The 15,604-nt window shown below is 45.5% G+C and overlaps 1 protein-coding gene across 6 annotated transcripts; it reads left to right on the top strand.

Annotated features, from left to right (window-relative positions):
- The first annotated feature begins 126 nt into the window (after positions 1-126).
- Positions 127-15,604, top strand: LOC105937652 (SUN domain-containing protein 1). Of its 6 annotated transcripts, XM_036142351.1 has the most exons (22): positions 127-423; positions 1,740-1,797; positions 2,544-2,908; positions 2,997-3,023; positions 3,190-3,372; positions 5,451-5,579; positions 5,856-5,930; positions 7,291-7,407; positions 7,621-7,686; positions 8,103-8,178; positions 9,951-9,991; positions 10,304-10,476; positions 10,556-10,825; positions 11,024-11,116; positions 11,205-11,266; positions 11,950-12,094; positions 12,197-12,475; positions 12,556-12,640; positions 12,867-12,982; positions 13,559-13,726; positions 13,796-13,888; positions 15,041-15,604. In XM_036142351.1, exons 3-22 carry the CDS (start codon positions 2,617-2,619, stop codon positions 15,155-15,157), a joined length of 2,607 nt encoding a protein of 868 aa, XP_035998244.1. In that variant the 5' UTR covers positions 127-423; positions 1,740-1,797; positions 2,544-2,616; the 3' UTR covers positions 15,158-15,604. The 6 variants fall into 6 exon arrangements, with proteins under 6 accessions (XP_035998244.1, XP_035998245.1, XP_035998241.1 ...); XM_036142352.1 differs by lacking the exon at positions 1,740-1,797; XM_036142348.1 differs by lacking the exons at positions 127-423; positions 1,740-1,797 and adding an exon at positions 1,939-2,098.

Raw genomic sequence — 15,604 nt, 5'->3', positions numbered from 1 at the left:
CGCATTATTTTATCAACGTGGTGGCGGTGATTTAGCTTGATACATTCTATAGGGGGGTGAACCATCTTGAGGCTAACACACCACCTTTGGGCATCCCCATAGCCGATACTTCCTCCCGCCACACGGGGTCGCTGTTAAGACTCGTAGTTATAAGAACATCAGCATTAGCCGCGCTCAATCGTTGACTGACCGACTTAAACTCCCTGTCATCTCGTATTTCAAGGTGGTCCCCCCTGAAAAATTTATATCATCAGCACATTTCACCACTCTGGGTTCTGGCCGCTATTTATTTGTCGTGAAAGTCCTTTTATTTGTCTGGTTCCGTGTGTTGGGTAGGAGCCGTTTAGTGGCCACTCAGTCGTCGGTTGTTTTTGTTTGTTCGTTCGTTGTTTTTTCGCGGACACTTCTGTGGCTCTGCTGAAGGTAAGCGTGCTCTGTCGCGGTGTGTACTTCTATTTTGGAGGAACTCTGGTTTGTCATTGTGTTCTTATCTGCCCTCTGAAAGTTTGTTTTTCGCGGGGCTCCGCCCTCCTTTAAGGCGATTGACTCGATCCGACGTCGATCTCTCCCCCTGCTCCACGCCGATTGGCTGGCAGCTGAAACTGTCAATTAAACGGTCAGTTATCAGCGAAGTCGCGTCAAATAATTAATTAAACCTGAATTTGACCACCAAAAGCCTATCTATATTAACACTCTGTGGAACTAAGGCGCTTTTTATTATTCGCACGAACAGGCGCTCCGTCGTTCAGCTGAGTGTCCAGCCTTGTGCCCTCCAGCTTCATCACACCTGAGTGAAATAATCTGGTTATCAGCAGGACTCCTGAGAATTTGCCTGCTCTAAAACATACAGTGTCCTCTGATTTGTTTTATTTACAGAACATAGTCCTACGGCTTAGTTATTTATTTTTTTAATGAACCCTCATGTTGTACAGTAAATATTGAAGATTTTTTTCTCCTTTTTATTTTGTTTTGTTGTCAGACAAGATTGTGTTTTTTTTTTTTTTTTTAGAAAAGATTATCAATTTAAATCTATTTATAGTTTGATCTTGCTTTAACATCTTTATTTCAGTTCCTCCTTTGCAGCGCACTGCAAAAACAGAACTAAAAATAAGTAAAATGCTCTTAAAGTTAGTGTATTTTTCCTTGGTTTGAGCAGGTAAATAAGATGATCTGCCAATAAAATAAGATTTTTGCACGTAAAATAGAAACAATTCATCTCCATCTTATTTCAAGTGCTGAATATCTAATTATCTTATTTTAGGGGTCAAAATACTCATTCCATTGGCAGATAATCATATTTACCTGCTCAAATCTAGGACAAAAAACACAAACTTTAAGAACATTTTACTTATTTTTAGATCCCGTTTTTGCAGTGCGTTGCCCCCTGCTTCTCAGTATGACTGCAGTCGGAGGGTTCACACGTCTTCTGGTGGTTGGAAAGGTTTGTGTGTCGGTGGTTTGAGACAGGTTACCTCGTTGACTCCCTGAGTACAAATCACGCTTTTTTTATTTAGAGGGAATATGTGTACGGTACATTGTGTGTGACTTCATGGATTTGATGGATTCAGTCTGGGGGGAGAGAACACCTAAATTATCAGCAATCATCCCTGCTTCTCTTTGTTGTTTTTGTGGAAAAAAAAAAAAAAAAAAAGTAATTTATCTGTCATGTTTTTAGGTTAACTTTCAAAGGTGTTAGCTGGCAAGTTTTAAGCTCCAATATTTGTCTCATTGTGATCCAGGCTCTCCTGCAGTCCTGTTAAAGTGGTCTGAATCAGCAGATCTCCAGACTCTCTGAAGGTAGGCCTTTTTTTTTAGAGGTTTACTTTGGCAGCCTTTTCACTCAGGCTTGGACTCTGGATTCCCTGGAGTCCTTCCGCCTGTAGGTGTAAGGGGGTGTGTGTTTGTGGGCAGAGCCTAATCAGCTCAACCACCGGTGCCGGGAACAGGAAGTGAAGGCAGGTTAAAGGGCGAGCTGACCCGAGCTTGCCGTTGATCTGTTGTGTCTGTGTAATGTGTGCGCTGCTGTTATGTGTCTGTGCGCGGCTCTCGTGATGGGGGAGGAAGACGAAGGGCTGCAGAGCTGGGGCTGGACTGACATGTGTGTATCCTCCGTTCCCGTGTCTGTATGTAGGTCAGACCGTTGGGATCAGGTTACTGGGATCTGTTGTAATCAGGCTGAGACTGATCAGCGGGCTGAGCTTCTGACCAGAGCGGCCCAGAGGTGTTTCTGACAACCGCGCGGTCAGGTTCTCGGCTGCAGCACAAACGTTCCTCTGAAGTCTGAGAACCCGTCTGGTTTGAAGAGACTCAGCAGGTCTGATTGGTGGATTACCTGTGAAGATTCACCCACAAGCAGTGGCAATAAATCAAGCCATCAAAATCCCTAAAACAAATCTACCGTTTCAGTCATTCACGCACAAACACACATGATTGGACAAATATAAATCATCTGAAACCTTTTGAATTTATGACAGAAGGTGGACGGGTATCATTATAATATGAAGAAGTTTTCTTCATGGGTCTTTTATCTCTTTACGCCTTAGCTCCAGCTACTCCTCATCGCCGTCGGACTCTGAGCAGGAGCAGCGGCCTCCCTCCTCCACCCGGACGGGACTCATGTCCAGACGCAGCCTGCGGCTCGACGAAGGCCTGCTGGACCGCTGTCTGCCTCGCAGCAGCGCCTCCCTCGGCGTGGGAGGAGCGGGCTGGAGGACCAGCAGGCCCCGCCATTCCCAGCGCCACTCGGCCTCCTGCTCGGAGTCGCTCCTCGCCAGCTCTCCTCGGAAAGCAGTCGACCAGTTGCTCCACAACAGCAGCCTCCACAGCGTGGCCTCGGACGCCACCCTCATCTCCTCCTTGCTGGACGAGTCGTCCATCCAGGAGAGCACGCTGGTCGAAACCTTCTGGGGTACGCCTGCTGGCTCTTCTTTCACGTCTTCATCGCCGTAACTCTGGACTGGGTTTAACTCTCTGCTCCTCCTCCTCCTCCTCCTCAGGTTTAGACCATGATGCAGATCCTAAAGGTAGGTCTCTGCTCCACAGAAACAGAAATCCCATTCATCGTTTAAACTTGTTGCAGGAACCTCACCCTTGGTGCTGGGACCTCTGTGGGGCAACGTATATATGTATATGTGCAGTTTGACAAGTGGCTGCTGGCTCGTCTGATCTCCCCGTCTCTCTCTCTCACAGAAAGCACCGTTTTAACCCACGAGAGCAGCACTCTGATTGGTTCAGACAGCCACTGTGCCAAGCACACAGTCCAGATCCCCAACAGGGTTTGCTGCAAAGACTGCAGTTGTCCGAGCGCTCCAGAGGCCGACACGGAAAGCTCCACCGTCTACTGCAGGGAGCGCAGGCGCCGGGTCAGGACAGGTGAGGCAGCGGTTTAAAGGGGCAGAGCTTTCTGTTCCTGCAGAGCTGTTATTTCTGGTTTTTACAGGATGCAGGACCCACTGCCTCACTTGAAATACAGTAGGCAGCGTTTAGTTAATTATTTAGCACCATTTCCAGATAAAAAAATCACAGTTGTTTTTTAAAAGGGAGCATAAACATCAAAACATGACCGAAAGGTAAAAAGGAAGGAATGTGATGCAAATGATGAAAAACAAAATACAATAATAATGAGTTTAAGGAAAATCAGCTTCTTTTTTAAATAAGTGTAAACTGCAGCAGTGACTGGTTCCACTGTTTATTGTTTATTTATTTATTGTTTGTTTATTTTTTCTACTTCCCTTCAAGTTTAATATCTGGTCCTGGAAGCTTTTAAATTGTGTTTTTGTTGTTTCTGGTGTCCTGAAATTATTCTAATACTCTGTATTAGTCTTGTCATGCTTATGCAATTTCTCAGCAAAATTCTCAACCAGGTTTCCTCCGATTGAAGCCAGTTTGCCGATTGTTTTCTTTATCCAGATGACCTTTTTACCATCATTGAGGGGTTCAATCAATCAATCAAGTTTATTTGTATAGCCCTTTACAATAGCCGAACTGTACCCAAAGTGCTTTACAATAGAGCCATAAAACAATAAATAAGACATACAAAACATACAGATACAATAAAAAGTTGCTGTAGTGGTACAGCGCTGCTGGACGTTAAAAGCCTTTCAAAAATGTATAGCAAGGAGCAGGCAGAAGGAGGAACACCTAAGAGACTGTATTACCCAGATCACAATTAAATGCTAATTTAAAATTCAATTCAATTTATTTATATAGCGCCAAATCACGAAACATGTCATCTCAAGGCACTTTACAAAATCAAGTTCAATCATATTATACAGATTGGTCAAAAATGTCCTATATAAGGGAACCAGTTGATTTTATCAAAGTCCCGACAAGCAGCATTCACTCCTGGGGAACCGTAGAGCTACAGGGAGAGTCGTCTGCATTGTACATGGCTTTGCTGTAATCCCTCATACTGAGCAAGCATGAAGCGACAGTGGGAAGAAAAACTCCCCATTAACGGGAAGGAAAACCTCCAGCAGAACCAGGCTCAGTATGAACGATCATCTGCCTCGACCGACTGGGAGTTAGAGTAGACAGAGCAGAGACACAACAAGAGAGACAAAAAGCACAGAAGCACACATTGATCCAGTAATCTGTTCTACATTAGATGGTAGTAGCGGGTGAGCCGTCTTCTCTGGATGATGTCACAGTTAACAGAACGCCAGACCAAAATGGTGTGTCTTAAGATTCATTTTAAAAAGGCTGAGGTCAGTAGTGCTGCGGATGTCAGGGGGTAGTTTGTTCCACAGTCTGGAAGCAGCGACGGCAAAAGAGCGATCGCCCCACTGTTTAAGTCTTGACCTAGGGACCTCTAACAGAAGCTGACCAGAGGAGCACAAGGCTCTGCCACTGTTACGGAAAGTTAAAATCTCAGACAAGTAAGAGGGGGGCCAAGTCATAGATGCCGTTAAAAACAAACGGCAGGAGTTTAAAATCAATTCTAAAACGGACTGGAAGCCAGTGGGGTGACGACAGCACAGGGGTAATGTGTTCACGTCTAGGCGTTCTGTACAAGTTGGACACGACGAGTTGATGACTGACCGAGGCCAACATAGAGGGCGTTGCAGTAGTCCAGTCTTGATCTGATGAAAGCATGGATTGCCTTCTCCAGATCCTGATCCCAGAAGTCAACCTTCTTGAGAAGGTTGTTCTGGATTTATGTTTTTTCAAGACCATTGCTGCAGCCATTATAGTTTTTACAAACTGTCAAGTTTTTTTTTTCTTTCAGTTGCCAACTTTGCATAAACCTGGAGACCTTTTTTTTCATAATGATTTTATATTCAAGCATCTGAAGGTTTGAAGTAACTTCTGTGTTCCTGCGGCTCTCCAGGCCAGCAGGTTTTGTATGAATCATTATGTAAATCGGTTTCTCGCGTCGCTGCCGCGAGGCAGGCGGACCCGCAGCCGCCGCACGCCCCCCCCGGCCTTAATCTTTGCCTCGGCTCTTCCAGATGTGCTGCCGCCGTGGCTGACCTCCTCTCTGCTGTCAGTCAGGAGAGCGGCAGCCCGCTGCGTGTCTGCGCTGCAGCTCACCCTGCAGCAGCTCCGGCCCTCACGCTCACACCCCAGCAGGCGTGGAGGTAAAGAAGGTCTGAAGGTGGTGGGGCTTGGAGGTCTGCTCCTCCTTTTTCCTAACACACACATTGGTGCTTTTAACTATGGGTAGATATATAAAAAAAACAACAACAACAAACAAATCATTCTGGTCCGACCTTCACTTTGGCTGTTTCCTCGGTGAAATGCAAATAGTGGCTTTGCCTGCAGCCGCTCCCCGCCTGAGAAGATGTCGTGTCGTTGATGTGTGTGAGCTTCCAGTGAGCGCTGACTCTCTGCTCTCTCTGCTCTCTCTGCTGCAGCTCCATCCGGCGACTGTGGCGTCATGGCTCTGAAGGAATCCAACCCGAAGGAGCCTCAACCCGTCGGATCGCTGTGTGAGTCAAATGTGTCCGAGTGTCTGCGTGCGTTCAAAATGTTCTGATATTTAGACGCCGCAGGAAGTCATGCAGTCAGGACAGATGTGACCCATCTGCAAACGGAGCCGCAGGAATCCACCGTTCTGAAAGCTAAACGCGAAACTTTTCTTTAAAGATTTAGTTACTTTGGAAAAAGTTGTTTCTTTAAAAAAAGGAAAGTATTTTTTAAGTACATTCTCAGTTGCTGAGATTGGTTCTGACGGGATCTGCTGCTAACCGTCAGTCACGGTTTCGTCTCCCTTGAGCAATAATCCAAACGTTCTCTTAATCTCTGAAAAAAGTGTTTTGAGGGTTTTCAAGTTTGTTGGTGCAGATATTTTGAGTTTCCTCACAACAGGAAGAAAGTTGGGAAAACGGACGTGGTTCTCCTCTGATGGAGGTTGTCTTATATAAGGCGCAGGTCAGATGTTTAAATCTACTCGTTTTGAGCATTTTGACTAATTTTTCTTTTAAATCTCTGCATGGAATATACGCCACTCTGCAACGATGTTTAAGAAGAAGGCTGAAATAATTGTGGACTTTGTACAATTTTGACCCAGTATGGTTTGAAGAAACGGGCAAAAATGTATACATACACCTGCTCTGATATTGGTTACAATTCTCTTAGCAAGGTGCACCTCATCCAAATTCTTTTCTTTGGACATCATTAGGCCTCTGGCAATTGACCACTCTTCCTTGCAGAAGTTGTGGAGCTAATTTATTTATTTTTTCCCTGCAAAGCTTTAATGTGTGTTTGGGATTATTGTTCTGTTGGGACACCCAGACATCCACGTTCAACCAGCTGACCCTCAAATAAAACGGCATTGGGTTAAGATGTTAAGGAACCACCGAGACTCGAGCCCGGCATGGCTGCATCATGCTGTGGGGCAAAAAGCACAAAGTGAATGAGATCCTACGGCTTTGCCTCAAATCAACAGCTATAGCTGGTTGAAACATGGACACGTCTGGGTGTTCCAGCGGGTAAATGATCACAAACGCACATCCGGACTGGTTTTGGACAAAATCAAACGGGCCTGTCCAAAGCTCCCTGTTAGAAAATGACAGAAAATCAACATTAAACTCAAACTTGTGAATCAAATCCATGTTCCTGAGAACCGATGCAGATACATGTCCCCTTTTTAAAAAAGGATCTGTTCAAATAAATCATTAAAATACCAAAACTACTGACATCCCTGAACCTGAATACATGGTTCTGACTGGCTGTAAATCCTGAGGGTTGAATGAAAAACGTGTGCATGGTATGACGGCGTCACTATGGCTACGGCAGGAAGGCGGTGTGTTTGGCTCTGTAGTTCTAACACCGTGTTGATGCCCACAGGTGACGACTGTAAGGAGAAGCAGCGCTCCCAGCTGGACCTCTCCTCGTCTTCATCCTCCTCCTCCTCCTGGTCGTCCTGTCTGTTGGGGTTCATGTGCAGCGCCGCAGTTTTCACAGGTTCACTCAGCAAACATCCAGAGTGGGAGCTGGCTGCAGAGGACGTTGTTTGGAGCAGCTGCTTAAGCAGGAAGTTGACTCCTGATCTATTAAATGAAATGGAGCGGAGCGTTCCAGTTTAACCAGCTGCAGCAACCAGAAGCCTGCGTCTCCTTTTTTAGATAACCGGTTGCTCTGATTCGCTTTGACTAACGTTGGGCTTTGCTTCTGCAGCTGCAGCTCTCTGGCTTCTTACCCAGACGGTTTATTCTGCTTCTCTGAGAGGCGGACGCTCTGCAGGTTACAGTCGCCCTCTTGTGTGCCCTTCGTTTTCTCTAGCTAGATGTCTGTAGGTGGGGCTAGAGGACCCCCGACTCCCTTCGTCCATCCCCGATCCGCCTCATCTTGGTCCCGTGGTGCTTTTTGTGTGTTTTTTCTCTGCGGTGGAAATGAGATGCACTAGAATGAGTTGACCTCCTCTGAAACATCAGCCCCGTTTCCAGTGACCCGGTGTTTATAACTGGATCAAAGTGTCCAAATCACAGCAAATTTAACCTTTTCTTCCTCTCAAGAGGGGAATAAAATGTGAGCTGGAGTTTTGTGCATCTTGTTTGAACTGCTTAGTTGAACTTTAGCAGTGGGGAAAATCGACTCGTCCTAAAGCTGAAGGCTTCTGACCCAGAGGCAGCTGATCCTGGTCCTGAATCTGTCTTCAGGTGACTCGGCAGGAGGCGTGTTCAGATGGATGGGCAGACGATGGAGTCGCATGAGCTCCGGCTCTCACCCAAGCAGGTAAGACGTTGTTTACGTCCCACCGGCCCGCGGACGGCTCGCCGTCTGCAGGACTTTGGTGAAACGACGCTTCAGTCCTCTTGCAATAGAACATAAAACTGAATTTAATGCTGTGAGGTCTAATTGAAAAGGGTTATTTGAATGTAATGTGTAGCATCTCCTGTTAAATAATAAAGAAAAGCACCACAGCAGTGGTGACAAGCAGAAAACATCAGGGGTCCGTTCTTCGTACGTCGCTAACTCAGTTAGCAGGATTTCATTGTTGACGATTTGGCATGATCTTGGATCGTTTGGTTCTGCAAAAGACATCCTGCACTTGTTGTCATAGCAACATGTGCGCCAGCTTAAACCTGCTCGCGAGCAGGCTTATTTCATGTAAACAAGATTAGATCGCAGCTGTATAAGCGGAGGAGATAGGGAAGTCTGCCGTAGCCATGTCCATTTTTACGACTGCAACCTGTTTCGGAAGGTGCAAGAATAATTTGCAGAGTTTTTCGAATTAATCGCGTATTGCGCAATAGACAGGATCCTTTAGCGCAGCGCGACAGTGTAATTGTAGAGAGATTTCTCTTGGTGGCTGTTATAAACAGACAAACACATCATTTAACAGGGGCTTTTAAAGAGGAAAAAGTGGTGTTAGAGCCATAAATCTAAAATATTTAATATAAGTTATTGGTTTGCTTTTTATTTTTATCCTATAGTAAGAAGATTTGTTCAGGCCATTTTGTTGTGAAGTTTAGTTTACTTTGAAAGGCTTGCTTCCTGTCGAGCCGTATATTGTATTAAAAAAAAACTATGGATGGATTATCTAGCCACGGAGCAATACAGTTTTACCGTGTAAACTGTGGATGACTTGGAAAAGGAAAATGTTCATTTTTTATGGATAAAGATTATTTTTTTTGTTAAAATTCCCAGTTTGCACGTGTCCTTTACTTCCCGTGTCTAAGGAATGACACTGAAATTTGGATCTCTTGACATAACAAGTGCCTTTTTAAAATAAAGTGTAATAATTAAAGGCTACCATTTTGTAGAATATTCTTGTATTTCACTTTTACTTGTCCCCATGTTCTAGTGGGTCCTGTGGAGGCTCTGATATAAAAGAACAAAGTTAATATCAAATTATTAAAATGCAAAAATTCATACCGTAAAAAGTGATAGAAACATCTACCATGGACAGTATTTACACATTAATTTGTCTGCTGCTTTTTGCCAGCCCTCTCTCCTGGCTTTAACTGATTTTGAGGTGTTTTAATTAATGACTCAAATTCAGCATAACCTTCCATTAAAAGCTCTTGTTCTGCTGGGAGAAAAACTGTGGGCGTTCTTTGCTGAACAGCCAATAGCAGCGCTGCTCATCATTGTTTCTACTATCGATACATTTCCCCTTTTAAACAAACGCATGAACGCGCAGTTGTCTCAGATAACTCAATCCAGCCATACTAATCGTAAACAACAGGTGTGTTGGAAGAACCCAATTAGCCGGATCATGATTAGCCGGATGAAATCATCTTGGATGTCTCATTTGATCTCGGATGTTTTAAGCAACGTACGAAGAACGGACCCCTGGTCTCTTGAACATCTGGCAAGTCTGTTTTTTTTTTTTTTTTGTTTTTTGTTTTTCTTTTCCTGGAGTCCAGAATATGATCCGGACTGTCACAGCTACTGCTGTCTGAAATAATTTGATGGATTTTTTTTTCTTTAATGTTCATCCACAAGCTGCAATTTAACATCTTTCTGAAACGTTTTTAACCAAGCTCGTGTTTTCTCCCCAGGCTCTTCATCGTGCTCCTGCCTCTCCTCCTCCTCCTCTTCAGTAAGTTGTTCTTTAGGGAAACTTTATGGAAAAGGTGCTTAATTCAGACGCCTCAGGCCAGCAGATCCAGCCGACATGTGAATTAAATAGGGATGTTACTAATTTGGATGAAGGAGCACTTTAATTTTCCTGCAACCCTGATCTCTGAGGTTGTGAATTCAAACCGATTCCACGTGAAACAATCTGTGGAGATCTGATGAAATGCTTCAGACTCTTGGCATCGCGATTGTTTTCAGGCTGTGTTCTGGTTTCCTTGGAGCTGAAGACGGAGGAACCAGAATAACAACAACATCCCCTTCTTCTTCCCCTCAGGTTTGTTCTGGTTCCGTCCAGCTAGTCTCCATTTGCTCTTTCCGGGCTTCAACGCGACAGACGTTCCAGGTCTGTCCTCCGTCCAGAGCGTCCTGTCCTCTCAGAGTCAGTCAGCAGAGGACGCGGAGGAGTTCGTCCAGAGTCGGCCTCCGTCGGCCCAGGCGCCGCCTCAAGTAACTTCTCAACAGATCGATTTCCTAATCCTCAGCTCTTAAAACGTTCCTTCTCTCACGCGGCCGTGTTTGACGTCAGGAGGTTCCACCGGCAGCTCGGCCGCCGGCGGCGCCGTTGGATTCCGAGCGGCTGGTTCAGATGGAGCAGAGTCTGAGGGCGCTGTGGGAGGAGATGGCGGCGGCGGGGCGGCGGGCGGAGCAGAGTCACGGGGAGCTGCTCCAGCTCTACACCGACCTCCGTCAGCAGGCGTCCGGCTCCGACGCGGAGCTGAGGGTGAGCGGGCTGCTGGAGCAGCAGCTGTCTCTGCTGCGCAGACGACTCAACGAGGAGAGGCGGCAGCGGGAGCAGGTAGGAAAGGCCGTCTAAAAACTACCGTCTGCTGATCTTTAAAAGCTGCGTCGTTTTTGCTAACCAGAAAAAGATTGATATTATGAACCGTACCGCTCACATCTCTGACAACTAAAAATTTAGGACCTTCTGCAGAGAGACTGAAACTGAATCAAGGTGAAGACTAGAAACTGAGAGTGTTCCTCTGTCTGACTGTAGATGCGGCAGCAGGATTTGTTGGCGCTGAAGACCCAGATGTCCCGTCTGGATCAGCTGGAGCTGCAGCTGCAGCAGGTCGCGGCCAGCAGTCGGGTTAGTCTGAAGATCCGCCTCATAAACGGGACGATTTGTGAATCCACCTGTCTGAGCTCCACTGCTTGTTGTTGTTGTTGTTGTGCAGGAGCTGCACTGGACATCTGAAGCTGACACGGCGCCCCCTGCTGCTCTCCCAGATACTGCCAGGTAGCCTTCATCCTCATTACAACTTGACCCAGCTCAGTTTCACCTAAACCAGGCATGTCCCAAATGCGGCCCCTGTACTGATTTTGCGTTTACCAGCACAGGTGGCTGATGAAGATGGAAGATTTTAGTTTTATTTTAGGGCAAAATTATTCCAGAAAAGTTAAAATCCTACAATTGAAAATGTTAAGTACAACACAAAGTATTCATCTTCTAATAAACACACTTTTGACATTCTATATCTATCCAATGATATTGAATTACTCAAATGCAGACTTTGGTGCATTCATATCTGCTTTGAATTCATTTATTAAATCTAGCTAATTACAGCGAGTGTTTTCAAAGAACTGACCCAAATACTGTTATGTTGCTAGACCAAAAAGAGTTCAGTTTATTATTGTTAGTCAAATTAAATCATTCAAAATAATTTGCAAACTGGATGACCATCTTTTAATGCACCAAATGAGCAAAACCCTCTTTTAATTTTGGATCTACAATGATTTACACATTAATTTCCTACAAAAAAAAAATCTGACAGATTTCTTTATTTAAAATGATCATTTTGTAGAGCAGGGCATTTTTTTGGCCCTCGAGTTCCTTTGACTTGACAATTTAGGCCCATGTACCAAAAAGTTTGGACACCCCTGACCTAAACTGTTGTTTCCTCTGTCCACCACCCCTAACAGTGCCGGCGTGGACAAACACTCCCAGGATGCTTTGCAGACAGACGTGTCCCGGCTGGAGGCAGCCCTGGTGGACGTCAGACGGGACGTAGCCGGTCTGTCAGGGTGTCAGGACAGCTGCCAACAACTTGACAGCATCCAACAGATGGTGAGATTCCCTTATTGTAGCAGGATGTTACTCTGAGATCTCCGTTTCACAATAAAAGCCCTCTGTGGGAGCAGCGTGCATAACTCGGAGCCTCTCCCACAGATCTCAGAGCAGCTCTCTGTTCTGATCCGAGAAGAGGTTCGGGCCCTGGTCTACGGAAACCAGCTGACCCAGGAGACGGACTACGCCCTCCCAGAGTCCCTCCTGCACTGGCTGTCGCAGCAGTTTGTCAGCGAGGCCGACCTGCAGGAGGCGCTGTCCTCGCTGGAGTTCAGCATCTTGCAGAACATCGGCCGTCGGCTGAAGCAGCAGCAGCAGCACGGAGAGGAAGGTGTCAGAGAGGCCCATCTGGACACGGATGGCAACGGCGTCACCAAGGAGGTGAGAGGAGGAGGAGGGTGGTGGGGGGGCGGGGCGCCCCCACCAGCATCATGAATCGGAAACAATCTCTCGTTTTCCAGGAAGTCCATGTGATGGTGAAGGAGGCTCTGCGGCTGTTTTCTCACGACCGAACTGGCCAGGCGGACTACGCTCTGGAGTCTGGAGGTCAGAAACGGACACACTTGCGTTTTTGTTAGAGCTCTTCAGTCTGTAAAGATTTTTTTTTTCTGCATAATGGTCTCCGACGTTTCCTTTAAAACCAGAGCTGAGTCCAGGCTCTGGGTCTAAGTTTTCTAAATCGGATGGTTGGAGCGCCTGAACAGGAATCAGCTGCATGATGCCTCTCCTCCGGGACCTGACTCCACCTGACATGTCTGTTCTCGTCCTCCAGGGGGCAGCATCATCAGCACTCGCTGCTCGGAGACCTACGAGACGAAGGCCGCCCTGCTGAGCCTGTTCGGGGTTCCTCTCTGGTACTTCTCCCAGTCTCCTCGAGCGGTTATTCAGGTAACTCACCTGTTGACCAAACACACCTTTCTACTAGCACTCAGATTCTGTACAAAAAGTTTTACTATATAGAATAAAAGCACTCTGCTCCAAAGTGGTGAAATGCCGGCAGTATATATCGGTTGGGATTCATCCTGACTGAGCTGGTATCAAGTTTCCTGCTTGGACTGTTTAAGACAGCAGAGCCAGTTTATTTTTACAGTTTATCCTGACAGTGGAGTATTATGAAGATTGATTTAACCTCTTAAGACCTGAGAATATCTTAACAGTGGCTTTTTGATACCTGAATATGATCAGTTTCTCTTAAAGCATATTTTTCACTCCTGACTTCTCCTGACAGATCTGTAAATAATGACAATTAATTGCACATACATGTCTGAAGAGAAACTGATCTTTAGTGGCCGTTTTTCAACCTATATTTGAACTAAAACGCTTGGGTCTTAAGAGGTTAAGATGAAAACCCCTGAAAGTTAAAAAAAAAAAAAAAAAAAAAAGTACATCTTTTTATTGGTCCGTGTCTTACCTTTCATCCGTCTTCTGCCTGCTGAGCAAAATAACCGTCTGCTTCCCCTGCAGCCTGACGTCCATCCCGGGAACTGCTGGGCCTTCAGAGGCTCCACAGGCTTCCTCGTCATCCAGCTCTCCATGATGATCCTTCCCACCGCCGTCACCATGGAGCACATCCCTAAAACCCTGGCCCCCGGCAGGACGCTGCACAGCGCTCCGAGAGACTTCAGCGTCTACGTAAGGGAGCACCCAGCGTCGCAGAGACCTCAGACGTAGCATCTCGCCTAAGCCCGACTTGCTTTTCAGGGCCTGAGGGACGAGCATGAGGAGAGCGGGAAGCTGCTGGGGAACTACACGTACGATGAAGACGGAGAAGATCTGCAGACGTTCCCCATCTCAGTGAGTCGCTGCTCCTCAGATGTATCGGGTTTCCTTTTAAAGGCTCGACAGGGAGGAAACAGTTCAGCAATGACATCTGTGGTTTATCCGTGGAGTTTTCTCCTGGACAAATGAGCACAGAGTTAGTGTGCTGTGCTGTGCTCGCTCTTTGACTGGACACCACACGCTGAAGTTTACTTGTGATGCCGTCTCCTCTGGCTTTTGATTTTCTATTCACCTTTTTTTTTCTTATTTTTGTTTAGGAAGAAATGCACTGATTTATGCCATGTGTTGTAGATCTCCAGCTCCTTCAGAACCGCTTATGTTTAACTAGGTCTGGCTTAAAAAAAGGCAACAAAATGATTTCAATCCTAAAAGCGGATCGCCAGTAGCCGTCATGGCTGTGTTAACCGCGTTAAAGTTGGGTGACTACCGTGCAAAAGCAATTGAATTGCATGCCATAGAGAGAGGAAAAATACACCAAAAAAGCAGGGTTATATTTATTTTAACTAGTAAATGCTATGCTCCACTTATCTGGAGCAAACTTCCAGAAAACTGTAGAAATGCTGAATGCCTGAGTTCATTTAAATCAAGATTAAAAACACTTTTGTTTAAGATTGCCTTCAACTGTTCTAGTTAAACTGTTTTAAAAAATAAAAGCCTATAGAAATAATGAATTATATTCAATCCTTAAAGCAAACAAAATAGGATTCAAAAATGAAAAACAGTGACTGAAATTCTAAGTTTAAATTCATCATTAGTTCAACTTTGTAGTCCAACTGTTTTTTTAAAATTGGCTTTTAGTTTCTATTTTCCCAGGTTTCCTTTTGTTTCTACATTTTATTCCAACTTGCTTTTATTCTGTTTTATTTTCCTATATTTTAATCATGTAAAGCACTTTGCATTATATTTGTACTGAAATGTGCTATACAAATACATTTGCTTTGCCTAGTAAGCGCTATTATCAAGCTCCATTTGGATTTTTTTTTTCTTTTTTTTCCCAAATCCAAAGGAGCTCTTCCAGACCTTCAGGAAGTCTGAAGAAATTCTAAATATTACAGGAGACGTATCCATCACAGGATGGAAGCCAGAAAGAAATGGGACTCTGGAGAGAGTTTCTGTTCCTCGTGCTCATCCGATGCTAAACCTCATTTTTTTTCTGCTCCTCCCCAGGACGAGAACAACGAAGCCTTCCAGATCATCGAGGTGCAGGTTCTGTCTAACTGGGGCCACCCAGAGTACACGTGCATGTACCGCTTCAGAGTACACGGGACGCCCAGTGACGTCTGAGCCGACATGGCTGCTGCACAGAGGCTGTTATTTATGTTTCCTGTGGGAATAATCTGTTCATAGTTTTATATCCAGCTTCTGGTTCCAGATTGTTGCCGCTGGTTTTCTTTTTATGCGTTTATCAGGTGTGATGCGTCATCCAGCTGTTGGAAAATGACCCTTCGCTGCAGGTTTGACGTGTCGGCGTAAGAAGTCTACTGAGAGGACAAAGATCGGGTCGTGTCAGGAAAACCTTGTCTCTGCGTCCCTGTCACGGCGCAGATAAAGGTGCCAAACGTGGAAACGGACCGACGGGTCGGTCTGATGAGGAAAGTCTCAGTTTAAAACCACCTTAACGCAGAAGTTGAACACACGCCCCCTCGCTTCAGCTGATTTATACGATATGAAACAGATTTTTAACATTTGAGAATCTGGGAAAACTTAAAGCTGTGAGACCTAAACGAGAGA

This window comes from Fundulus heteroclitus, chromosome 10 (genome assembly GCF_011125445.2).
Source record: "Fundulus heteroclitus isolate FHET01 chromosome 10, MU-UCD_Fhet_4.1, whole genome shotgun sequence".
Lineage (NCBI taxonomy): Eukaryota > Metazoa > Chordata > Actinopteri > Cyprinodontiformes > Fundulidae > Fundulus > Fundulus heteroclitus.
The sequence above is the reverse complement of the archived record's forward strand: the minus strand, read 5'-3'. Positions and strand labels throughout refer to the sequence as shown.